The sequence below is a fragment of the Phoca vitulina genome, unplaced genomic scaffold, assembly GCF_004348235.1.
Source record: "Phoca vitulina isolate PV1807 unplaced genomic scaffold, GSC_HSeal_1.0 scaffold77, whole genome shotgun sequence".
Lineage (NCBI taxonomy): Eukaryota > Metazoa > Chordata > Mammalia > Carnivora > Phocidae > Phoca > Phoca vitulina.
Window position 1 is genome coordinate 1,336,826 of NW_022589780.1, and position 27,399 is coordinate 1,364,224.

A 27,399-nucleotide genomic window follows, 5' to 3' on the forward strand; every position below is an offset into this window, starting at 1 on the left:
TTCTGTGCATTGATTTTATATCCTGCCACTTGACTGAATTCCTGTATGAGTTCTAGCAGTTTTGGGGTGGAGTCTTTGGGATTTTCCACATAAAGTATCATATCATCTGCAAAGAGTGAGAGTTTGACTTCTTCTTTGCCAATTTGGATGCCTTTGATTTCTTTTTGTTGTCTGATTGCTGTGGCTAGGACTTCCAATACTATGTTGAATAGCAGTGGTGATAGTGGACATCCCTGCCGCGTTCCTGACCTTAGGGGGAAAGCTCTCAGTTTTTCCCCATTGAGAATGATATTCGCTGTAGGTTTTTCATAGATGGGTTTTATGATATTGAGGTATGTACCCTCTATCCCTATACTCTGAAGAGTTTTGATCAAGAAAGGATGCTGTACTTTGTCAAATGCTTTTTCTGCATCTATTGAGAGGATCATGTGATTCTTGTTTTTTCTTTTGTTAATGTATTGTATCACGTTGATTGATTTGCGGATGTTGAACCAACCTTGCAGCCCAGGGATAAATCCGACTTGGTCGTGGTGAATAATCCTTTTAATGTACTGTTGGATCCTATTGGCTAGTATTTTGGTGAGAATTTTTGCATCCATGTTCATCAGGGATATTGGTCTGTAATTCTCCTTTTTAATGGGGTCTTTGTCTGGTTTTGGGATCAAGGTAATGCTGGCCTCATAAAATGAGTTTGGAAGTTTTCCTTCCATTTCTATTTTTTGGAACAGTTTCAGAAGGATAGGTATTAATTCTTCTTGAAATGTTTGGTAGAATTCCCCTGGGAAGCCATCTGGCCCTGGGCTTTTGTGTTTTGGGAGATTTTTGATGACTGCTTCTATTTCCTTAGTGGTTATAGGTCTGTTCAGGTGTTCTATTTCTTCCTGGTTCAGTTTTGGTAGTTGATACATCTCTAGGAATGCATCCATTACTTCCAGGTTATCTAATTTGTTGGCATAGAGTTGCTCATAATATGTTCTTATAATTGTTTGTATTTCTTTGGTGTTGGTTGTGATGTCTCCTCTTTCATTCATGATTTTGTTGATTTGGGTCATTTCTCTTTTCTTTTTGATAAGTCTGGCCAGGGGCTTATCAATCTTGTTAATTCTTTCAAAGAACCAGCTCCTAGTTTCGTTGATCTGTTCTACTGTTCTTTTGGTTTCTATTTCATTGATTTCTGCTCTGATCTTTATTATTTCTCTTCTCCTGCTGGGTTTAGGCTTTATTTGCTGTTCTTTCTCCAGCTCCTTTAGGTGTAGGGTTAGGTTGTGTACTTGAGACCTTTCTTGTTTCTTGAGAAAGGCTTGTATTGCTATATACTTTCCTCTTAGGACTGCCTTTGCTGTATCCCAAAGATTTTGAATAGTTGTGTTTTCATTTTCATTGGTTTCCATGAATTTTTTTAATTCTTCTTTAATTTCCTGGTTGACCCATTCATTCTTCAGTAGGATGCTCTTTAGCCTCCATGTATTTGAGTTCTTTCTGACTTTCCTCTTGTGATTGAGTTCTAGTTTCAAAGCATTGTGGTCTGAAAATAGGCAGGGGATGATCCCAATCTTCTGGTACCGGTTGAGACCTGATTTATGACCTAGGATGTGATCGATTCTGGAGAATGTTCCATGGGCACTAGAGAAGAATGTGTATTCCGTTGCTTTGGGATGGAATGTTCTGAATATGTCTGTGAAGTCCATTTGGTCCAGTAAGGGCAGGGATTTTTTATGTTGTTTTGATTTGTTCATTGATTTATCCTAAGGACCATTACCAGTGCCTGGCACATAGTAGGTGCTCAATAATATTTGTTGAATGAATGATCTTTCTCTTAGTTTGTACAGCAAGTACAAAATCCCTGAGGCAGGAGCATACTTGTTCAAGAAATTTATTCAAGAAACAGCAAGCATGTCAGTGTGGCTGGAGTAAAGTTAGCACCAAGTAAAAAAAAGTAGTAGGAAATACAGTCGGAGAAGTAGTGGTAGTATTAACCATGGTCAGTCTTTGAGGAAATAAATTATTTTGGCTCATCAATGACTGCCCTTTGGGTAGAAGCAAGGCCTGGAGTGGATTCCTATTATAGTTTCCTGGTCTCTGGTTTATCTTCCCTTCTATACTACTACCCATTTCATCTTTTGAAAATTCATTTTGTACTTGCCACTTTCAGGTGTTTTCTGTTGCTTGTAAGATAAAGGCCAAATTATACAATCTCTGAAACCTCACACATGCTGTTCCCTCTACCTGGAACACCTTCCTACCTCTTCTTTGTTCGTTACATGACCAATATAGTCAAGACAAGAAGTCAGCTATCTTGACTCCCAGTGGTAACAATCAGAGCTTGTTAGAACTAGAATGATTTGTATTAGTTAGGATGTAGGTTCAGTGCATGTGACGGGGATCCAAAGTAAAATGTAGCCTAAATAAGGTAAAGATGTATTTCTTTCTCTTTCGGACACCATGAGGTGTTTGAGCTGTTTTGCAGGTCTATTCAATGAAGCTGTCAGGGGCCCAGGCCCCTCCATCCCTCACTGGAGTAGTCTACATTTGCATCATCAAAAATGGCTCATCTTCCTAGACTATTGTAGCAGCTTTTTTTTTAAAGATTTTATTTATTTGACAGAGATACACAGCGAGAGAGGGAACACAAGCAGAGGGAGTGGGAGAGGGAGAAGCAGGCTTCCTGCTGAGCAGAAAGCCCGATGCAGGGCTCGATCCCAGGACCCTGGGATCATGACCCGAGCCGAAGGCAGACACCCAATAACTGAGCCACCCAGGCACCCCTTGTAGCAGCCTTTTAATGATCTCCTTGCTTTGGTATTTGCCCTTTTAATTAAATTAATTAATTAATTAATTAGTTTTGAGAGAGAGAGAGTGGGTGGGTGGGGTTGTGGGAGGGAGAGGCAGAGAGACTCTTAAGCAAGCTCCCCACCCAGAACAGAGCCCCGCATGGGGCTCAATGTGGGGCTCCATGCAAGGGTTCGATCTCACGACCCCGAGATCATGACAAGAGCTGAAATCAAGAGTTGGAGGCTGAACGGACTGAGCCACCTAGGCGCCCCTAATATTTGCCCTTTTAAATTCTATTTTTCGCAAGGCAGTTTAGAGGGAGGCTTCTAAACTTCAAGGCAGATTTTGCCATTCTCCTGTTCAAAACCAATGATGAAGAAGATCTTCCTCCAATGATGTAGATCTGGAGACACTGATATGGAATGATTTCCAGGATATATCTAAGTGAAAAAAGAAAGATACAAGATAGCATATACAGTAATGCAACCTTTTATCAAAAAGGACAGGGATACAAATATATCCATACAACATACAAATGTTTCTAATTGTAAGAACTCTAGAAAAAACCCTCAAATGAACAGAAATGCTTACCTGTAGAGAGAAGGAACAGGTTAGAGGGAGTGGAGTTGGAAGTGAGATTTATCAATATACTGCACTATGTGAGCCAGTAAGTGTGGATGGAGTGATAGAAATAGAAAAACATCATTGTACAACCTCCGATGAAATAATTGTGTCATGCAATGATCATCACTGACTGCTAAAACCACGGCATGAAAGGTTGATGTGGAATGTTACAATGAAAAAATTAGGTTATCAGCACACATATTTTGGATCAATCTTAGAAGCACTATAAGGAAGATAACCCCAGTGTACAGTACCTACCTATACCTACCTACCTTTAAAATATTCTCCTCTCCAAAGGTGAACCTGAATCTATAAAAGCCTCTGGCTAGCTTCCAGTTAAGAGAAAATAGGAGAAATAAAGGACCAAGTTAAAAGACACCATGAGGAGTCTAATAGACAAATCCAGAATTTGGGACCTTATATAGGACAGTGATCTAGTTTCTTCAAGAAGTCAGTGGTATAAAAAATGGGGGAGGGGAGAGGTAATGTTGCTTTAGATTAAAAGAATTTATTTAAAATAATTTAAAATATATTTATATCATAAACCAACTATAAAAAACATTTTGAAGGCAATGAGGGAAATTTGACTATGGACTAAGTATTAGATGGTACTAAGGAATTATAGTTACTATTTTAGGTGTGATAATGACTTTATTGTTATATAAGAAAATGGTAATTTTTTTAGATGTGACATTTGTAAAGGTGAAATTTACTTTAAAACACTTCAGCTAAAACAAAAAGGAAAAGTTGGAATAGAGGAAGGAAGCAGCAATATCTTTAATTAAATTAATTTAATTTAAGTAGTCTCTCCACCCAATGTGGGGCTCAAACTCACGACCCCGAGATTAAGAGCTGCACACTCCACCGACTGAGCCAGCCAAGAAACAGCAGTATCTTGGCAATTGTTGAATCCCGGTGATAGTTTATAAAGGTTCATTATACTATTATCTCTAGATTTATATATGTTTAAAATTTTTCATAACAAAAATAATTGTAACCCTTCCAGCAACATCTCATCCCACTTAGTACAATATCCTAAACCATCACACTGGTCTCTGGAGTCCTACTTGATCTAGGTCTTGTCCACTTCTCTCACCTTATCTTCCATTCTCTCCCTGTTCATTCCACTCCATCCAGTTACCAGGAAATCTTGCTGTTCCCTGAACATGCCAAGTAGATTTCCTCTCAGGCTTTTGGCTTTGCTGGTCCCTCTGCTAGGACTCTTCCTCCAACATTAACATGGCTGGCTGCCTCACTGTAGTCAGATCTCTATTCAAATAACACCTCTCTAGGGAAAGCCTCCCTCACCAGCCTCACTGAAATAGGACTCCCCATCACACACTGGTCCCTTATTGGCCTTGTTTTTCTTCATGGCCCTTATCATTATGTGATGGTGTTGCTTGCTTGCTTGCTTATCTGTCTCCCCCAGCTAGGATGTAAGCTCTGAGAGGGCAAGGTCTTTGTTTTATTCACTACAATACCAGCATCTAGAACAGTGCCTGTCACTTAGTAGGAACTCCATAAGCATTTGTTAAAATATTGAAAAATGATGTTATGATAGCTTGAAAGCACTAGCGATATGGGACAAATAACAATTTAGGCTGACACACTTGCTGAACTGCTAATCCTCCAGGAACAACATGTACTATAATGACCTATATATGTCATATGGTATGAGAGATCCTCGGGATAAAAAGTGAGGCATCTCCCAGATTCTGCTAGTCTTCAGGGAGGACTTGTTTGCACAGATGTTTTTGGGTTGTGTCACTTGGCTTACCTCCAGGCAGTTGGGTTTGTCAAGGGGGTGGAGTCCCCCTCCAGCTATTAGCGTAACTGCTCTGTTTTCTGACTCACCCATTCCTTGTCCTAGGCCATCCCTAAGCTGAGTTTTCTTCCAGTTACTGGGGAAGAGAGGAAAACTGGTTATTGAGATAAAGCTCCACCAGGTCTTGAGAGCCAGAGATTAGGCTCAAAAAACATCTTAGTTTTTCCTCAGACATTATGCCTTGAGACTGTGGTGGTTTCTGTAGTGGAGGCCCAAGAAAGGTGGGTTCCCTATGGTAGTCTTGGACCTGGGAGCAGCAGTGAGTCTGAAGGTCCTTGCCCTCCCCCTAACAAGGAACATTCTCCTTCATCTATTTCCCTCCAACCTCTCTCCATTATCCCTCTTGATGCTCTCTTATTATGCAGCCACTTGTCAGTAGTGAGCTTGGGTCTGTGGCACTTGAGGGAAGCCCGTTCAAGGATGCCTGTGCAGAGACCCCATTCAATTCTTCAGCTCAACAAATTCTGAGGGACCTTGGCTTTGCTGCACACTCAGACAATAGTGTTGTGCCATTGGGTTGGGGTCTTGCTTTATCCTAGAAAGCACCAGGACTAAGGAAAACTCTTTCAGCCCTCTTATTTGAGTAACTTACTGCTGCCTCCTAGCTAACACTGGTACTATTCTCTTTTAATGTGAATATTTATAATGTGTTTTAACATCTAGTTATGCTAATTCTTAGTTTTCAAAAATTGTCTGGTTATTTTTTTTTTTTAAGTAGGCTCCACAATGTGCATGGAACCCAACGTAGGGCTTGACCTCACGACCCTGAGATCAAGACCTGAGCTGAGATCAAGAGTTGGACGCTTAACTGACTGAGCCATCCAGGTACCCCTGCCTGGTTAGTTTTTGACTGCTTATTCTTTTGGATGAATTTTAGAATAGCTTTCTTAAGTGCCAAACAAAACTATTAGGATTTTAATTGGAAGTGCATTAAACATTAAATTTAATTTTGAAATAATAATTCTTTTTGGAAATAATAATTAATATCTTCACAATATTGAGTTTTCTCATCCAGGAACAAGGTTTATATCTCCATTTATTTACCCATTCCTTTATATATCTGTTTTTGTACTCTTTTTCCTATTATAGTTTTGAATTGGTTCTTATTAGTATACAGGAAAAATTGATTTGGCATATATTATGTTGTATTTAGCCATTTGACTGAACTCTCTTATCAATTCTAACAATTTCTCAGTTTATTCTCTTGAGTTTTTTTTAATTTTTTAATTTTTTAAAAGATTTTATTTATTTATTTGACAGAGAGAGAGATAGCGAGAGCAAGAACACAAGCAGGGAGAGTGGGAGAGGGAGAAGCAGGCCTCCCGCTGAGCAGGGAGCCCAACGTGGGGCTCGATACCTGGGATCATGACCTGAGCCGAAGGCAGATGCTTAATGACTGAGCCACCCAGGTGCCCCTATTCTCTTGAGTTTTTAAAGTAAGCCATCATATTGTTTGCAAATAACTTGTAGCCTATTGATTCCTGGACCAAGTTCAGGCATTAAGATGTCATAAGGTAAACTCATATCCTATTGGTGCAATATAATACATTGTAATTTGTTCCTGAAAATTCATCTCACACTGTAAAAATACCAAAATTGGTAATGAAAATAAATAAAAAAGAAAATCGAAATATATGCTTTTAAAAAACTCTAACTCTATAAAACAAAACACAAAATAGAAATGTTGCATCATAAATGTTTCTTTTGGGGGTTCATTTTTCCTCAGGGGCTGGCCTAAGATGTCCGTTGTGAATATATGAAAACCACTGAACTGTACACTTTAAAAGGGTGAATTATATATGTGAATTATATTCCAATTTTTTAGAAAACCAAAAATGCAAGTCCTTGAATTTCAGAATGAAGTTGTCATATTTTTCTGCTAAATATTCCTTAAGTAAACACAGGCATTCTTTATTACTCTTAAGACCTTTGAGTGCATTTTAAAATAAGGTCATCTTTCTGGAAAGTTTTTGTTGTCAATGAGACGTGTATTGACACGTGACAAATCTTTGGAGCAGGATAATTTCTGGGGCATCTCTAACAGTGACCATTTGCTCTCCTATTTCAATGAAATCTTTATGGCTGAGTTCCTTTGAGAATCTAACCATTCAACCACCTCTGATTTATAACCAAGCCTTGATTTGTATTTCTTGGCATTGTAGATTTGTGACAGCAAAACATTAGAAAAAGTCCTGTTTCATTGATATTAGACACTTGTTTGGAAATAGTAGCCTTCATTTTCAATAATTTCATTTAACTTTGCCAGGAATTTCATTAATGCTTCTACAGATAACTCCTCCCCCAGTTCTGATATTACAACAAATGGTTGTCTTCCTGTAGCTATTAAGTCAGAAGTACACTCTGCTCAGGAAAAATATTTTCCTTTGATATCTCACTCTGCCTATTTTTATGTGTTATTGAGAGACAATATTTTTGTCAAAATTGTTGCTCAGCTTATTTTGTGTTATGGAGTCAAAAGTCAAAATACCATATTTTAGTTTTAAGTTATGGCTCTTGTTTTTTAAAATTGATTTGGCATTTCTTTTCTCATATATTACAGAAAGTGAAAAAGCCACTGTAATGTAATGTGTTACAGTTGCAATACTAAACTGATAGAATTCATAAAAGAAAAATTCGGTAAATTCAACTTCACCAAAACTAAAAATATTTTCTCTGTAAAAGACCTGTTAAATAAGAGGATAAAAAGACAAGCTACGGACTGGGAGAAAGCATCTGCAAACCATATATCCAACAAAGGACTAGTATCTAGAATATATAAAGAATTTTCAACAGTAAAGATCTAAAATGGGCAAAAGACATGAAGAGAGATTTCAGTAAAGAGGATATATGGGGGTGGCTCAGTCGTTAAGCGTCTGCCTTCGGCTCAGGTCATGATCCCAGGGTCCTGGGATGAGCCCCGTGTTGGGCTCCCTGCTCGGCGGGAGGCCTGCTTCTCCCTCTCCCTCTGCCCCTGCTCGTGTTCCCTCTCTTGTTGTGTCTCTATCAAATAAATAAATTAAAATCTTTTTAAAAAAGAGTATATATGGACAGCAAATAAGCACATGAAAATAAGTTTAACATCATTAGCCATTAGGACAATTGCAGTGTAAGTGCCTGACAATTAGCTTTTGGGTTGCAACATAAATGCCTGGCATTAAGCTTTTGATTGCCAAAACATCCATATCAAAGACATTCATCTCAGATAAACACATTACCAGCCACACAATGAGATAAAGAGCCAGGCGACACCAACCATGAAGTTCCCTTTTAGAAAGCCCTGGTGACCTAGATAACTGACTGGTGACCCTACTTTTCCCTTCCCAAGCTTTAATTCCCACTCTTATGTCTTAAATTCACCAATTAAGAATGAACCTATGAAGCCCTAGGCACCCTACCTTTGACCCCAGTAAAGGCAGAACCCCAGCTCTGCATGCTCTTTCTATCTCTACCCATGACCTCACTGTGTGGCACCTGGTGTGCTCTGTACTCTCCAGAACCTGAGTAATAAGCCTTGTTTTTTCAAAGTTCCCTGATGGTTGTTGCTGAGGTGTGTCTTGAAATCATAATACAAACCACAAAAACCGGGCCAGCCATAGCATTGACTCCAGTGAGGAAATGTCTTTGTGGGCTTGCCCCAAGTAGTCTGGGCCCAGGTGAGTGCCTCCAGGCATTTCTAGCTGAGAGACTGATCTAAAACAAAAATGCAAATTAAAATTACAATGAAATATCACTACACATTTATCAGAATGGCTAAAATTAAAAAAAGAAAAACAGTGATGATACTAAATACTGGCTAAGATGCAGAGAAAATTAATCCCTCATATATTGCTGATGGTAACGTAAAGTGGTACAGCCACTCTAGAAAATAATGTGAGTTTCCTATAAAACTAAATGTGCAATTACCATATATCCCGGCAATTGTACTCCTAGGCATTTATCCCAGAGAAATCAAAACTTCCATTTATACAAAAACTTGTACATGGATGTTAACAGCAGCTTTACTTGTAATAGTCCAAAACTGGAAACAATACAGATGTCCTTCAATGGGTAAATGGTTAAACTAACTCTGGTGCATCCAGACCACGGAATCCTACTCTGCAACAAAAAGGAATGAACTATTGATACATGACGACTTGGATGGATCTTAAGGGCATTACACTTAATGGAAAAAACCAATCTCAAAAGATTACATACTGTATGATTCCATTTATATAATATCCTTGAAATGATAAAGCTATAGAGATGGAAAATAGATCAGTGATTGCCAGGGCACAGGGATGAAGGCAGAGGTGTGTGATTATACAGGTGGGGTTGTAGGTAGTTACTCTATGGTGATGAAACAGTTCTATGTCATAAGGGTAACAGGGGTCATACAAATCTGTATATATGAGATCAAATTGTATGTATACACACACATACACACACACACACAAATGAGTGTGCATAAAAATGGTGAAAACTGAGTAAGCCTATGGTCTAATTAACAGTATTATACCAGTGTCAATTTCCTGTTTTGATATTGTACTCAATTATGTAAGAGTCACCATCGTGGGAAGCTGGGTAAAGGGTCCAATGGGTCCAACTTCCTGTGAATCTACAATCATTTCAAAATAAAAAGTATTTTAAAAAATTTATTGTGTATTTTTAAACTTTAATACAACTTTTAATACAACCCACACATTTTTCCTTAAATTAAAAGGCTGATTTTTCTTAAACATTACTTTTTCCAGGTATAGTTGTATACTATAAAATTTGCCAATCATGGGGTGCCTGGGTGGCTCAGTCAGTTAAGCATCTGCCTTCGGCTCAGGTCATGATCCTGGGATCGAGTCCTATATTGGGCTCCCTGCTCAGCGGAGAGCTTGCTTCTCCCTCTCCCTCTGTTTGGCATTCCCCCTTCTTGTGCTCTCTCTCTGTCAATATAAATAAATAAAATCTTAAAAAAATTAAAAAAAATAAAATTTGCCAGTTTAAAGTGTACAATATGGTGGGTTTTAGTTACTCACAAGGTTGCACAACCATCATCATTATCTAATTGCACAAAATTTTCATCATCCCCAAAAGAAACTCCATACCCATTAACAGTCACTCCAATTTCCATTCTCCCCCAGTCCCTGATAACCACTAATCTACTTTATGTCTCTCTGTCTCTTTATATTTGCATATTCTGGACATTTCATAGAAATGGAATTATGTAATAAACAGCCTGTGTTTCTGGCATCCATGTTGCGGTATGTATCAGTATTTCATTCCTTCTATGGTTGCATAATATTCCATCACATAGGTATACCACATTTTGTTTACCCATCCATCAATTGATGGGCTTTTGGGTTGTTTTCATTTTTTTTTGTTATTATAAATAATTGTGCTATGATCATCCATGTACAAATTTTTGTGTGGTGATGTATTTTCAATTTTGGGAGGTATATATGTAAGAGTGGGACTGCTGGGTCATATGATAATTCCATGTTTAACCTTTTGAGGAACTGCCAAGTTGTATTCCAAAGGGGCTGCACCATTTTACATTCCTAACAGGAATGCCTGAGGGTTCTAATTTCTCCATATCCCTCAATAATACTTGTTATTGTCTGCCTTTTTTATTACAGTCATCCTAGTGAGTGTGAAATGGTATCTCATTGTGGTTTTGATTTGCATTTCCCTAATGATTAATAATTTGAGCACTTTTTCATTTGCATATCTTATTTGGAGGGATGGCTATTCAAATTCTTTGCTCATTTTTTAAAAGATTTATTTATTTTTAGAGAGAGAGAACGCTAGGGAGAGAGAGCGTGCATCTGCCTGTGAGTTGGGGGGGAGGGGCAGAGGGAGAGAATCTCCAAGCAGACTCCCCGCTGAGCACAAGCACGGAGCCCGCCTGGAGCTTGATCTCCCGACCCATGAGAGCACAACCTGAGCAGAAACCTAGAGTCGCACACTTCACCAACGTTGGGTGACCGAGCCATCCAAGCACCCCCCTTTGCTCACTTTTAATTGTGCTGCCTTTTTGTCATTGAGTTGTAAGAGTTCTTTATATATTCTGCATGCTAGACTCTTATCAGACACGATTTGCAAATTTCTCCTATTCTGTGGGTTGATTTTCACTTTCTTGATAGTTTTCTTTGAAGCACAGAAGTGTTTAATTTTAATGAAGTCCAACTTATCTATTTCTTCATTTGTTGTTTGTGCTTTTGGTGTCTTATCTAAGAATCCATTGCCAAATCCAAGACCAGCAAACTTTACTCTTCTGTATTCTTCTAATAGTTTTATAGTTGTAGCTCTCACTTTAGGTCTTTGGTCCATTTCAAGTTAAATTTTGTATATGGTTTGAGGTAGAGTTCCAACTTCATTCTTTTCCATGTGACTATCCAGTTGTCCCTGCATCATATATTGAAAAGACTATTCATATATTGGAAAAACTATTCTTTCCCCCCTATTGAATTGCCTTGGCACCTTGGCAAAAATCAATTGGCCATACATGTATGGGTTTGTTTCTGGATTCCCAATTCCAATTTATTGGTTTTTTAATGAATAAATTATTTTCCCTGAGGTCTAACCTGGATCCACTCTGAGTAGAATCCATGTCACTTGGCCCACACTTATGAACTAACTTCAGTGGGGTACCATGGGTCCTTATTTAGGAAAATGAAGCCAATTAATGGGTCTCTAGGAAATGAGGAATGGGAGGTGTGGTGGTTGATGTATTAGGAAGACCTTTGGATTAGAATTAGCAAGACCTGGGGTTGAATGCTGCTTCTATCCAAAGCTGTGTGACTATGGGCAAGTTACTTAACTTCTTTGAGTTTTAGCTACTGTGAAATGGAGATGACAACAATGTCACAGGGTTGGGGCTGGCATTAAGAGACAAAGATTGTGAAAATGGTGGCATAATCCCTGTTACACAGTAGGTACTTGACATAAAGTAGACTCAGTCTGTGCATGGTCTTGTGGCTCCCTTCTTTCTGACCCATGATGGTTATGTGGGGTTAGGAGAGATGGGTGACTCAGTGGGTATCTATGCCAATTCTCAGTTTTTCTCCTGTCTCCTACACTGTGTAGCATAGTTCTGGTTCCTCTCCCTCACCTTTTCTGTCAGAGGACGTATAAAGGATGCAAGCAGAAAAGGAAAATGGCTCTCCACAGACCAGCTTCCTGGCCGGGTTGGAGGGGGAAGCTCAGTAGTGAACCACAGTAATTAGAAACTAGTCATAGCCTGTTTTACATATCGAGAACTTTATTCTTTTTTTTCAAATTTTAACTTAATTTCTAGTTAGTTAACACTGTGATCTTGGTTTCAGGAGTAGACCTTTACTTTTATGGAAGAGACAGCATAACTGCATGCAAAAGTTTTTGCCCATGTAGAACTGGGTCACAAGTGAGGGAATCCTTTCTGCTTGGATCAGGAACTACAGGTCAGGTCCCTGGTTTACCTTGTTGTATTTCCCAAATTGTAAGGAGGAGGAGGAAACAAACCATTCCTGTTCTCAACAAGGCTTCTAAGCCTAAAGCTACATCGTGATGGTGTCACTAAGGCTTGGGAGGAAGGAGCAGTGGTGTTCTTTGGCTCCTCATTGCTTTGATCAGAGAGCCAGCTGGAGTCAGGGGGCACACAAGGTCTGTGGATTCACAAGACTCTGCTTTCTAAAGTGGGTTGTTCCCTACTCTTCCTCTGCCCCTTGGTTCCTTCCGCCAAGCCAGATTCATTAAGTACTTTCTGGCTTGGTTGGCCTCTCTCATGCCTGAGCTCCTCCTCTCTCCCCAAATTCTCCCTTCTGGCTGGCCCTACCTGGATCCCTCAATGCTCTAGGAGTTTAGTAATGGGGGAGACTTAGTTCCTGTTATATGATTGTCAGCTCCTGGCTCTCAGGAAGGCCATACTGAACTTTGTGCTGGTCAAACAGCTTGCGCAAGGCATCAATGTAGAGTGCATGGTACTTGTCCACCGTCGTCTTGTCTGGCCTCTTAATCTTGGGGATTGGCAGGGGCTCCCCAACTATGGGGAAGGAGAAGAGACAAGTATGAGAACCTCCCCTCCCCAACTCAAATTACCCATCCCTCAGAAGGAGCCACATACTGAAACTCAGTATCTGTGTCCCCTCCCCTTCCTTTGTTCTTTCCCTCTGCTCTAGCTCCATCCCATCCCATATTCTCCAAATACCTAATCTTATGCATGCTGAAGAGAATGAGAATAAGCTCAGAGGAGTTATGAAGGAATGCTTGCGAATAAAGATGTTCTCATGGCAGCTATTAAATGGCCGCAACTCTTATCTGTTTAGTTGTCCTGCCCACCTTGCCCTCAGCCATATTCCTCTGGAATTCCCATTGCCCATCCCAGCTGTTTGCTGGGCCTCCTGGACTTGACTGATGACCTGGGTTGGGGGCGGGGAATCAACAACGAGGGTGGTCCAGAGGTATTGGAAAGCTTACCAACAGTGGTAATGGGCCGATTGAAAGGAAGGAAGCCCCAGGATTCTCGAGTGAGGCCTCGGCCATGGAAGATACAAATATTTAGTCGCAGGATTTTTTTGAATGTGGCCTGGAAGGTTTTTTGGAAGAACCTTAACCACGTGCCCTCAGGGAATGTCTCTTGATTGTGAACCTCATTCTCTCCAAAGGAATAGGAAGGGACAAGGTATGCTCTGCAAAGAAAGGAGCAGAAGTATTAGCTCTCCCAGGGAGCTCCCCCCAGCAAAATCCTCTCCAAGATATGAAACTTTTCCAATCTTCCCATTATAGGACAAGAACCCAAGCACCCAAACATCTTCAGCTTTCTTGCCAGGCTCCACCCTTCCAACTGAACCCTTTGGGGGGAGCTCCTGCACCTTGTCCTCTGATAGGAAGAAACTAATCTTAGGCAATCTGTTTTCATTGCACCCAGCATCCAGAGTGATCTTCCTAAACTGCGTATCTGGACATGTCATTCCTCTCTTTAAAACTCTTCCCGAGATCCTCACTTTGTATCATGCTGCTTACCGTGGCTTTTGTGCTCTAGCTTTTGTGCTAGCTTCCCCTCTCCCCACCCATTTCTTGCAATCTGCTTAGCCATACTGAGTGTGCCAAGTTGTTTCTTGTCTATGCTTCTTCGTACATTCTGCTCCCTCTGCCAGAAATGCCTTCCTTCTGTCTTCACATGGCTAATTCTATTTTGCCCTTCAGTGCTCAGCTCCAATTTCAATCTCTTGAAGAAACTTTTTTTGACTACCTCCAATTCCCTCCCCCACAATATGAATTAGGTACCCCACACTAACACTATTCTAACCCAGTTATTACAGTTATCTCCTTACCTGTCTGACTCCCTAGTTGTCTGTCAAGCTGATTGAAGGTGGGAAATTTGTCATTCATCTTTGGATCTCTAGGTCCTCGCATAGTGCTTGATATATTGTAGGTCCCCTGAGTTCTTTCTCCCTTTTGGTCTGACTGGCAACTCCTACTAATATTTTAGCTCATAATTCAGATGTCACTCACTTATGAAACTACTTGGAGAGTGAAAGTTTTTCCATCAGTTGTTGTTCCCATAGGACTTTGTATATATCTCTATTATAGCACATCATTCATTCAACAAATATTTATTGAGCTCTTTCTATGTGTCAGCACTGGTTTAAGCCCTAGGGACACATCAGTGAACAAAATGGATTTAAAAAAAATCTCTCGCAGTTTTTCTTGAGGGAAGACAGATAGTAAACAATAATAACAAATAAACAAAAAACCAGATACATAAATAAATAAAATCAGTGATATATAAGAAGATGATGAATGCAACAGGAAAAAAATAGAGCAAGATGATCAAGATAGACCTTACTGAGAAGAAACATTTGAGCAAGTACCTGGAGGAAGTAAAGGAATGAGCCAAGCAGTTATTTGGAGGAATAGCGTTCCAGGAAGAGGGGACAGCTAGAGCAAAGACCCTAAGGCAGGAGCACATGGCTTGTTTGAGGGACAGCAAGAAGTCTACTGTAGCTGTAATAGAGTGAGCAAGGGGGAGAGCAGTGAGTGATGAGAGGTAGCTAAGGACCAGATTATTTAGGGTTTTGCAGGCCCTCGTAAAGACTTTGGCTTTTGCTCAGAGTGAAATGGGAGCCGTTGGAGCATTTGGAGTAGTGACATAATCTCACGTTTAATGGAATCATCCTAGCTGCAGTTGAGAATAGATTCTTGGATGTGGGGGAGGCAGAGAAAGAAGCAGGTAGAGCAGTTAGGAGACTGTAATAATCCAGGGGAGAGGTGATGCTAGTTTAAACCATGGGGGGTTATAGTTGAGATGATAAGTGGTTGGCTTCTGGATATATTTTGTAATTACATGTGCATATATCTGTTGTTCCCATGGGACTGTCAGTTTCTTAAAGGCAAGGACCAGGTCTTATTTATTTTTACATCCTTAATGCCTAGTACTATGCCTGACACACAGTGGTGTTCAGTAACTGCTGAATGAATGCATTCTATTTTTCAAACCAGATTATATGCTCTTTGGGGGCAATAACCGTGTCTTCTTTATTTTTGCAATCCGCACAGCCCCAAGCCCAGTGCCTTCCTTGCCCTGGGTAGGTTTTCTGGGCCTCTTAGTTAGTGGGTTGATATAGAGTAAAGCTCCACTTCCCCAGACCCCCAGCTAACTAGGCTAATGGGCAGAAGGTAAAGGTCTTTTCCTACTGTTCTTTCTCCAACTTCAAGTAAAAGAAGTGCCTACAAATGTATCTAGAGCCCTATACACAGTTAAGACACAGTGTGAAGGAGCAGAGGACAGCAATCAGAGTGAAGAGGGAGCCCCCTCTAACAGGCTTCCAAAGGAGGGAACCATTCTGGAGAGGTGCTACAAAGTACCTATGGCACCCTGACAATAGGGCACCAGGACCCACCCTGTCTTCAGTGCCAACTTCACGAAACCTTTACGTTCTTTAAGGTAGATGGTAGAGGCTCCTGGTCGGCACAAGAGGGCTTCAGCAGCTCCACCCACCACAATAACCACAGCATTTCCTGTGCTATTCTGGGTCAGCAAATACTTCAAGGCCAAGCCACTCACTGGGCACACACCTGTGAAACCAAAAAGTCAAGTGGCATAACAAACTTGGTGCCTGAGATTGGGGAAAGGGGTTTCTCTGTGCTCTTCATGCTGGAGACAGTTCTGTTTCCTAACTATCATTGTTTCCACTCTTCTCTCTTTGACCTCCACATCCTGGGTTAGCCCTAGCATGAGGTTGGTCCCTAGGGTCAACTGCTTGCCTTGCGGGGGCGGGGGGGGCTCTCTGATACTATAGTTGGGCCTACATTGAGTTCCTCTGCCTGCTGTCTCTTAGATCAATAGTATCTACTCTCCCCAGTCTTACAGCTCTGGAAACTGTCCAGAGTTCGATATCTTGGGGGTGATCAGGACTAGCCACTAGCTACCGCCAACCTTCTGCCTTTCCACTTTGGCTTTGATCCTGAACTCCAGCTTTCTGCTCCTTCTTCTGAAAAGATTCCTGGCAACTCTTATAAGTGCCTGTAACTTATCCTACTGACTAACTAAACCCCTACCTCCCAGATCTTAGACAGAACCTGATGCGTGGCCGCATACTCTTGTTACTGGCCCAATGTGTTCTGGACTCATTTTCTACTAAGTCCTCTTCCAGCAGGATGTGAGATGTGGACTGTCAGGGCTTATTGGGGTTGGAGCTCTGAGGTAGGTCAAAGAATGGAATGATTTCTTAAACTCACCCATTGACATCACATAGTCTCGCACAATTGGGAGCCAGAAGACCCATTCCAAGGTCCCTACGGAAGGAGTGATGGCTGGGAAAATCTGAGCAAAGCTAGTGGCCTCAGTAGCAAAGTTGATGAACACACCATAAGAGACAATGCCATGGGGGTGATTGGCAATGATATAGTTGTGTTTGGGAGAGAGGTCATGAGTCTTCACCAGCTGTGAAAGGGAGATTAAGTCAGAGCGGTAGATACGAAGAACAAATCCTTGTTCCTTGGGATGTCATCATTGTCATAGGATTGCCAGGGGTTATGATGCTCAGAGAGGCTGACCTGGGTTTGCCACTGTGAAGAAAGGCTTCTATCCATCCATCTCCCCACCTGCCCATCCATCTTGGATGCCTACTCTGCATTATGCTTTTGGGCCTTGACTTTCACTGTTGGTCACTAAAGCCTTTGAATACATGGAGCTGAGAGGGGAGAGAGAGTCTGGGCCACAAGAACCAAGGGCACCAAAAGGAAGGGTAGTTACCTTTATTGGGAAATAATTTTGAAAATACTTCCAGAGGGTCCAATTTCGCACCCAAGCTGAACGCCTACCACCTGTGGGTACAGGAGGGAAGGAAAGAGCAGGTAAGATACTGCCAATCCCTCAAACCTCTCCCAGAGGTGGAGGGTTCTTCTTACATTCCTCAGGTCCACAGAAGAGGTCCCCTTTTCACACTTCCATATTTCTAGAGTGCAGAGCTGTAGGTACTGTCTCTGAATCCAACCCCCAAGAAGATATAGGAGGACCCTGATCCCCTGTAGCCAGCCAGGAAAGTGATAGGAAAACATCCCAAGGTTGGGGGCACCTGCCCCCAAAACCTCTTAATCCTTCCTGGGAAACCTGGGAGAGATCTCTGCTCCTGGCTGAGCTATGCTCTCCTCTCTCCTTCTCCTTCCCTCTAACCCTATTTGCTTCTTTCCCTTTACCTTCCAACTTCTTTTCCTTTCCCTTTCCCCTTCTTTCCTCTTCCCACCCCTTCTCTCTCTGCTTCTTCCACTCTCTCCCTCAATTTCTCTCTCCCTGTGGTTCCATCCTTGGCACAGACAGGGACCACCAACCACCCTTCCTCTGTCTCTTACCTTGACTGTGGGTATTCCAATCATAGGCGAGCCAGGCTAAGGCAAGCACAGACAAGATCCAGAATTTAGTGAACACCAGAAAGTAGGGTATAAGAAAAACAGGAATCATTCCTGTGGGGACACAAAGGTTCAGTTTCCTTCAAGTTTAATATAATTCTAACTCCCATCTCTGCTCTATACTGAAGGAGCAGGTCAAGGCTGGTGTGAGACCCATCTCTCCCTTTCCCCTCGCAACCCCGCCCAGCTCTGCTGTAGTCTGGGCTGACCTCTGTCTGAGTCCTTGGACCTGGGTCCCTTCGATGGCTGAGATCTTAACTGAGGAAACAGCATAACCATGACATTCTCAGAGCAGGCCCTCAGCTGGGGTTGAACGACAACTCTGTTTGGCAAGTGGCTTGGTGAGAACAGCACCTTGAACCAGTGGCTGACGTCTCCATTCCGGGACCTCAGGAATTCCTTTCTAAAAGCTTGACCCTCCTTTCTTTGTGGAACTGCTAAGTCAGTACATACCAGCAGAGAGGGGCTGCCTGTAGTATACAGGCTGTTTGATGCTGAGAAGAAAACACATATTTAGAAAGTGCTTTACTATGTTCAGTTTTGTCACATTCAAAATGTCTCAAAAACCCAGAAGGGGGAATATTATCTCTGTTAGCAAAGGGCCACAGTAGGCTTTGAAATATAAACATGACACAACTCACAAGCAGTGGGAATTAAATTCCATTTTAAAATCTGCATTCATAGGGTGCCTGGGTGGCTCAGTCGTTAAGCGTTTGCCTTCTGCTCAGGTCATAATCCCAGGGTCCAGGGATGGAGCCCCACATCGGGCTCCCTGCTCAGTGGGAAGCCTGCTTCTCCCTCTCCCACTCCCCCTGCTTGTGTTCCCTCTCTTGCTGTCTCTCTCTCTCTGTCAAATAAATAAAGTCTTAAAATAAAATCAAATCTGCATTCATGAGAAAGAGGGGCTAAGTACACATACGGTGAAAGAAAAAAAGACCCAGTTAAGGGAATGACTTCTTTGGCCAGGTAACCACATCATGGTAGATATAATTTCCAGAGAAGGGAAAGAAACTCAAGAGTTACTTAGCAGTGGGTTTGCCTCTTGCATTTTGGACATAGATGAAAATAACAGGAAAAAGATGGAGTGGGCCTTTTTTTAAAAAGTCATGTTATGGAGTAGAAGAAACCTTAGTGATAGGGCTGAATTCTCTTTGCAAGAGCTGGATGAGGTGGTTGTTAGAAGCATATGCTAATTAAGTAAGAAATAGGGGTGGGAGGAATTTGACAGGAAGCTTTTCCATGGATAAATGTCCTGCTACCTCTGACCCTCATAGAAGATGAGAGTAATTTGCCAGGTAAGCTTCATAAGAAAACTCAGCAAGAATCATTATTAATTAAAGGTAGCGCAAGTGTATCATTTCTTTTGTATCTTGCGTCAAATAAATTTAGTTTGTATCCTCAGTATTTAGGACCGTGCCTTGCACGCAGTAGGTATTTAGCAAATATCTATAGACTGACTGAAAGATAAAGAAATGTTTTCTCTTTTCAGTAATAGGTAAACTTAAATGATTAGTGTTTAGGCAGCATTTGTGCTGTTTAAATGTGATGCTATTTAAAAATCATAGATGGATTGTGTGCCTTATATCTGATCTCTTTCAGTTATTCACAAGTCCTAATGGTAGTCTAACCAAGGGCTATACTTCCATAAACACTATCCCCCTTGTGGAATCTATTTTGAACTGCAAGTGTGCACCTCAGGAGACCATAAATGTCCTTTGAGGACAAGTCTGCCAAACGCAGCCTGTTTGAGTGTTTCCCTCTGGAAAGTGTCACTGGTGTCACAGTGACGGAATTGCGATTTAAAGAGATAAGAGAAACGGAGGCCAAACATGGAAGAGCTAAAGCTCAAGGAACAAGGAGTTCTGTGACAGAAAGCAAAGGTATCTGAGGCAAGAATGATGAAGAGCAGCCATTTGTGCATATGGATGTGTGACCTTCCCTTAGATATCATGGCCCTGACACCAGGAGAGTCTTCCAAAATCTTGTCTGTGTTCAAGTGAGAAGTCTTAGTGTAAATTATCAAGGAAGACGTTCACATAAGGCAGGCTCTTAATTTAGTTTGTATTGAAGATGGCCAAGCCATTCTAATAGATGTGTAGTGTGGTATCTCATCGTAATTTTAATTTGCATTTCCCAAATATCTAATGATGCTTAACAGCTTTCCATGTGCTTATCTGCCTTCTGTATATCCTCTTTGGTGAGGACATCTTTATTTCACTTTGGTCCATTTTTCAGTTGGGTCTTTTTGTTTTGTTTTGTTTTTACTGGTGAGATTTAAGAGGTCTTTATACATTCTGGATAGAAGTTCTTTGTTGGATATGCGATTTGCAGACATTTTCTCCTAGTCTGTGTTTATTTTTTTATATTGTTCTCTTAACAGGGTCTTTCTTAGAGCAAAAGCTTTTAATTTTGATGAAGTCAAATTTATCATTTTTCCCCTTTACAGATTGTGCTTTTGATGTAAAAATCTAAGAACTTTTTACCTCACTTAAGGTCATGAAGGTTTTCTTCTAAGTTTTTTACTAAAAGTTTCACAGTTTGTATTTTACATTTATGTCTGTGATCCATTTTGCGTTATTTTTTTTAGTAAGATGTGAGCTTTTGATCAAGGTTCATATAGTACATATGGATATCCAGTTGTTCCAACATCATTTGTTTAAAAGACTACCCTTCCTCCATTGAAATGCTCTTGCATCTTTCTCAAAGATCAGTTGGCCATAGGAGGGTTCAAGATGTGGTATAGAAGGATCTTAAACTCACCTTCTCCCATGAACACAACAACTCTGCAGCTACACAAGGAACAATTCCCTCTGGAAAGGACCTGAAAGCTAGCTGATCAGGGCCTCTATGACAAAGGATAAAAGAGCCACACTGATATAGGTAGGAGAGGTGGAGACACAGTCTAGCAAGAAACCCCCACATTCAGGAAGAGTGACCCACAGTTGGGAGGGGGTCTTATAATCTGGAGCTCGTCCCTAAGGAGTCAGGGGTTTGTGCCTCCTTTCAGGCCTCCCAACCCTTGGGAACTGCACCAGAGAGATGAGACCCCGAAGTGTCTGGTCTTGAAAACCAACAGGGTTTACTTCAAGGAGAATGATAGGAAATGGAAAATTCACTCTTAAAAGGGCCTGCACACAGACCTGCTTGCCCTGGGACCCAGCACCAAAGTAACACTCTGAAAGGCGCCTGGACCAAATGTGGAGGAGACTCACGTATTAATCTTAAAGCATCTGCTGGAGAAAAAGAAACCTGTTTGAATGCTCTCCAAGGACGGAGGCACCAGTTGGTGTCATTTTTGAATTCTCCTGCTTTGTTGGTGTTGATACTAGCCGGTGATTTTTTCACACCCTACCTCTAGCCTGCTAGCTCCAGTAGGACTGCCACCTGCCCCCCCATGCACTGCAGGTGCAGCCTACCCCACTGCAGCTGGGCTGGCCAAGTGCCCCACCCCCACGTGCCACAGTCATGGCCCACCAAGCCACGGCCAGCAAGCACATGCAGCCCATACAAAGGACACCCATTGAGCACCTGGCTCTCTTGGCCAGGGGAAATGCATTTCTGGGCCCCATGAGTCCAAATCAATTGGAGAGATAGTCTTTGGCAGGCTACCACCCACAGGGCACTGCACAAACAGCAGACTGAAACAAACCCCTAGTCTTCATGTGAAAAAGTTTTATTTTCTTGTCCTGAAGCTTCAGAATGAGGGGCAAGCTTCAGGTTTGCCACACATCCAGGGGCTACGGATGAACCCCCCAGGGAATACGGACAGGGTGACACCATGTTAGTGCCTTCCCTTGTCCTCGCCACAGCTGGCTGATACCACTCAGACAGGAGCTTAAAATCTAAAGCCACAATTTTTGCAGCTGTTGCCCAGGGGACACCTCCAGAGCTTCTTGTCTGGATATCGGCAGAGTTTATATTATAGACTCACAAGACTGTATATATTTGCCTACCTTAAAAACTGTTGCCTGAGGATCTGGTTTATAATTAGCCTGAAACTAAACTGTCTGAGATCTCTCTCTTTGGAACACTGACAAGTATTGGTCTACCCGCAACAACTGGAACCTATCAAGAACAAATCAGGCTACTTAAACAATTATAAAGGTCTGAGGAACAACCAAAAGCTAGAGAAAGGCTGAATGATAAATTTAATCTCCCACACAAGGCCACTCTTTAAGACTGGGAGAGATAGCTGTTACATAGAAACAATCATAGAGGGTCAAGCAAAATGAAGACAGAGGAATATGTTCCAAGTGAAAGAACAAGACAAAACCTCAGGGAAAAAAGCCTTAAAAATGGAGATAATCTACCTGATAAAGAATTCAAAGTAATGGCCATAAAAATGCTCACTGAACTTGAGAAGAATGAACAAACACAGGAGAGCTTCAACAATGAGATAGAAAAAATAATAAAGTACCAAACAGAAGTCATGGGGCTGAGGAATACAATAACTGAACTGGAAAATACAGTAGAGGGGCTCAACAGCAGACTAGGTAAAGCAGAGTAAAGGATCAGTCAATTTCACAGGGCAGAAAAACTAACACCAAGCAGCAAAGAGAAAAAAGTGAAAACAAGTAAAGGTAGCTCAAGGGATTTATGGAACAATATCAAGCAGACTAACATTTGCATTATATGGGTCCCAAAAGGAGAAGAGAGAGAGAAAGGGGAAGAAAACTTATTTGAGAAAATAATGGCTGAAGACCTCCATAACCTAGGGAGGGAAATAGACACTCAGCTCTAAGAAGCAAAGAGTTCCAAATAAGATAAACTCAAAGAAATCTATACCAACACACATTATAATTAAAATGTCAAAAGTTAGATAAAGAGAGAGTATTAAAAACAGAGAGAATAGCCAAAGTAATCTTGAAGAAAAGAGCGGGAGATATTACAGTCTCAGATTCCAAGATACTACAAAGCTGTAGTAATCAAAACAGTATGGTCTTGGCACAAAAATAGACACATAGATCAATGGAATAGGATAGAGAGCCCAGAAATAAATCCATGCTAATATGGTCAGTTAATCTATAACACAGGAGACAAGAATATACAAGGAGGAAAAGAGTCTCATCAACAAATGATGCTGGGAAAACTGGACAGCTACATGCAAAAGAATGAAACTGGACCACTTTCTAACACCATACACAAAAATAAACTTAAAATGGATTAAAGACCTAAATGTGAGACATGACCATCAAAGTCCTAGAAGAGAACACAAGCAGTAATATCTCTGGCATGAGTCATAGCAACATTTTTCTAGATACATCTCCTAAGGCCAGGGAAACAAAAGCAAAAATAAACTATTGAGACTACATCAAAATAAAAAGCTTTTGCACAGCAAAGGAAACAATCAATAAAACATTAAGACAACCTACTGAATGAGAGAAGAGATTTGCAAATGACATATCCGCTAAGAAGTTAATATCCAAAATATATAAAGAACTTACATAACTCAACACCAAAAAATAATCCAAATAAAAAATGGGCAGGGGGCATGAATAAGCATTTTTCCAAAGAAGACATACAGACGGCCAACAGACACACGAAAAGATGCTCAACATCACTGATCATCAGGGAAATGCAAATCAAAACCACAATGAGATGTCACCCTATACCTGTCAGAATGACTAGAATAAAAAAGACAAGAAATAGCAAGTGTTGGCAGAGTTGTGGAGAAGACAACATTCCACTGTTGGTGGGAATGCAAATTGGTGCAGCCACTGTGGAAAACAGTATGGAAGTTCCTTAGAAAATTAAAAATAGAATTACCGTATGATCCAGTAATTCCACTACTGGGTATTTACTCAAAGGAAATGAGAAACACTAATTGGAAAAGTTATATACACCCCTCTGTTTACTGCAGCATTATTTACAATAGGCAAGATAGAGAAGCAACCTAAGGGTCCATCCATAGATGAATGGATAAAGAAGATGTTATATGTATATATGTATATGTGCATCTATACATGATCTTGCCATTTGTAACATGGCTGGACCTGGAAGGTGTCATGCTAAGTGAAATAAGTCCGTCAAAGAAAGACAAGTACCATATGATTTCACTCCTATGTGGAATTTAAGAAACAAAACAAATGAACAAAGAAAAAAAGATACCAACAAAAAAGAGACTCTTAAATACAGAGAACAAACTGGTGGTCACCAGAGGGGAGATGAGTGGGGGGTGGGTTGAAATGGATAAAAAGATCAAGAGTACATTTATCTTGATGAGTAATGAATAACGTATAGAATTGCTGAATAATTATATTGTACACCTGAAACTAATGTAACACTGAATGTTAATTAATCTTCAGTGAAAAAAGAAAACAAGCAAATAAAACTGAAGTGGTGAAAGGGAGAAACGTTCAACCAAGAAAACTCTACCTGGCAAGGTTATCATTCAGAATTGAGGGAGTGGTAGAGAGTTTTTTACACAAGCAAAATTAAGGGATTTGATCACTACTAAACTGGCCTTACAAAAAATGTTAAAGGGACTTCTTTAAGCTGAAAAGAAAAGGCACTAACTAGGAATATGAAAACATGCGAAAGTAAAAATCTACCAATAAGTGCAAATATATAATAAAGGTAGCGGATTAACCACTTAAAAAGCTAATATGAAGTTAAAAGATATTTTTTCTGTTAAGAGCAAATATATGATAAGTACTTCAGCTGCTTGGTGCACTGTGGGGAGTATTTTTTAGAGTACTGCAGGAGAGCACAGCCCGGGGATGGGGCCTGGAGCAACTGGTGCTCCACTTGAGAAGCATACAGGTATACTAGGCAAATGTATCCTACCATGACAATCACTGTCTTTGCTACCTTTTTTTGAAAAAGCATATATCCATCCTGCCTAACCCTGAGTTTTTGGAGCACCACAGTTGTCCTGGGAATTAATTGCATCTCATAGGTCATCCGACTTCCCATTTCTAAAATGGGGGTTCAGACCCTGCTGAACACTACAGGTAAGTAGATCTCTTGGAGTCCACTGGTGGAGAATGTCGAGTCAAGAGACTTACTACCATGACACCTGATTGATGGGCAGAGTGGGGAGCTCTGGAATGTGGCCTGATTGTGACGGGCTAGTAAGGACAGCCCTGAAATGTCTGTGGCCAACCTCTGATACAAGAGTGGCCCACAGTACCATTGAGATCTGCCAGCTGTGGCTACGGGTTCTCAAGGGGGCATTCCAGAATAGAGTAGCCCATGTTGTCTGCAGTTCTTGATGATTGAAAATGATTAAAAATAGGGGTGCCTGAGTGGCTCAGTCGTTAAGCATCTGCCTTTGGCTCAGGTCATGATCCCAGGGTCCTGGGATGGAGCCTCAAATTAGGCTCCCTGCTCAGCGGGGAGTCTGCTTCTCCCTCTCCCTCTGCCCACCCCCCCAACCCCGCTCATGCACGCTCCCTCTCTCTCTCTCAAATAAATAAATAATCTTAAAAAAATAAAATTACTAAAAACATTTAAAGATATTTAAATTGTGAATCTATTGATAAAGGAATATTTATAAAAACTGAAACATAATCCTGTACTTACCTCCATGCATTAGCAATGTTGACTGTAATCCTACATTAAGGAAACCACTGTGGGGTGAGTGTCCCATGGGGTGCACATTTCAAAGCTTGATTAATATACACAGGCACCATGTTCCATCCCCATCATGGTGAGCCAAATGAATTGGCCTGGCTACCGCTGTGGTCACATGCTACAGGTTGAGCAAAATGATACCATATTTTGATGTGTGTGGGAACAACAATGTGGAAGCTAAAACTGACATATTTTATGTAAACTGTTTCTATTCTTTGATTATTAAAAATACTTTATTTGTTTATTTATTTATTTATTTAGAGTGTGAGTGGGGGTAGGGGCAGAGGGAGAGAGAGACTCTCAAGGAGACTCCATGCTGAGCACAGAGCCTGACACTGGGCTCAATCTCATTACCCTGAGATCATGACCTGAGCCATAATCAAGAGTCAGACACTGAACCAACTGAGCCACCAAGGCGCCCCTTAAATTTCTATTTTCAACTGTTTTCTGCTAGTATATAGAAATGTGATTGATTTTTTTTTTTTTAAGATTTTATTTATCTATTTGAAGAGAGAGAGACAGCGAGAGCAGGAACACAAGCAGGGGGAGTGGGAGAGGGAGAAGCAGGCTTCCTGCTGAGCAGGGAGCCCGATGTGGGACTCGATCCCAGAACCCTGGGATCATGACCTGAGCCGAAGGCAGACGCTTAACAACTGAACCACCCAGGCGCCCGTGATTGATTTTTACGTGTGATCTTGTATCTTGTAACTTGGCTAACCTCCTTTGCTAGTTCTTGGAGTTTTTTTGTGTGTGTGTTTTTAATAGATTCCTTGAGATTTTCTACAGACAATCATATCATTCGGAAATTAGGGCAGTTTTTTTTCTTATTTTTCAATTTGTATGCTTTTCTTATTTTTCCTTCTTCTTGTCTTACTACACTTGCTATGACTTTTAGTATGATGTTGAGTACAAATGGTGAGAGTGGACATCCTTGCTTTGCTGCCAATCTTAGGGAGAAAGCTTTCAGTCTTTCATCAAATATGATGTTAGCTACATGGTTTTTTATAGATGCTCTTTATCAGGAAGTTTATTGAGGAAGTTTCCTTCTATTCCTAGTTTGCTGAGAGGTTTTATCATGATTGAAATGGAATTTTGTCAAATGCTTTGTCTACATCAATTGATATGATCATGTGTTTTCTCTTCCTTTGTTAATATGGTAGTTTATATTGATTTTCAAATATTTTCACTTGCATTCCTGGGATAAAGCCCACTTGGCTGTGGTATATTATGCTTTGTATTGCTGGATTCAATTTCCTAGTGTTTAATTGAGGATTTTTGCATTTATATTTATGGGGAATATTGGTCTATAGTTTTCTTTCTTGGACCGTCTTTGTCTAGTTTTGGTATCAGGGTCTGGCCTCATAAATGAGTTGGCAAGTGTTTCTTCCTTCTTTTTATTTTCTGGGAAAGGTTGTGTAGAATCTGTGATATATCTTCTTTAAAATGTTTGGTAGAATTTTGCAGTCAAACAGAGAAAGACATGTATCATATGACCTCACTGATATGAGGAATTCTTAATCTCAGGAAACAAACTGAGGGTTGCTGGAGTGGGGGGTGGGGTGGGAGGGATGGGGTGACTGGGTGATGGACACTGGGGAGGGTATGTGTTCTGGTAAGTGCTGTGAATTGTGCAGGACTGTTGAATCTCAGATCTGTACCTCTGAAACAAATAATGCAATATATGTTAAGAAAGAAAAAAAGAAGAAGAATGTAGCAGGAGGGGAAGAATGAAGGGGGGGAAATCG

At 40.9% G+C, this 27,399-nt stretch overlaps 1 protein-coding gene across 1 annotated transcript in view; it reads right to left on the bottom strand.

Annotated features, from left to right (window-relative positions):
• Positions 1–13,056: 13,056 nt before the first annotated feature.
• Positions 13,057–27,399, bottom strand: part of DGAT2L6 (diacylglycerol O-acyltransferase 2 like 6) — a 26,128-nt gene continuing 11,785 nt past the window's right edge. Inside the window, exons 2-7 of the mRNA XM_032393784.1 lie at positions 18,023–18,133; positions 17,427–17,497; positions 16,910–17,114; positions 16,072–16,246; positions 13,646–13,857; positions 13,057–13,211 (exon numbers count right to left, since the gene is read on the bottom strand). Of these exons, the coding sequence (XP_032249675.1) occupies positions 13,057–13,211; positions 13,646–13,857; positions 16,072–16,246; positions 16,910–17,114; positions 17,427–17,497; positions 18,023–18,133 (929 nt within the window). The remainder of the gene's footprint in view (positions 13,212–13,645; positions 13,858–16,071; positions 16,247–16,909; positions 17,115–17,426; positions 17,498–18,022; positions 18,134–27,399) is intronic.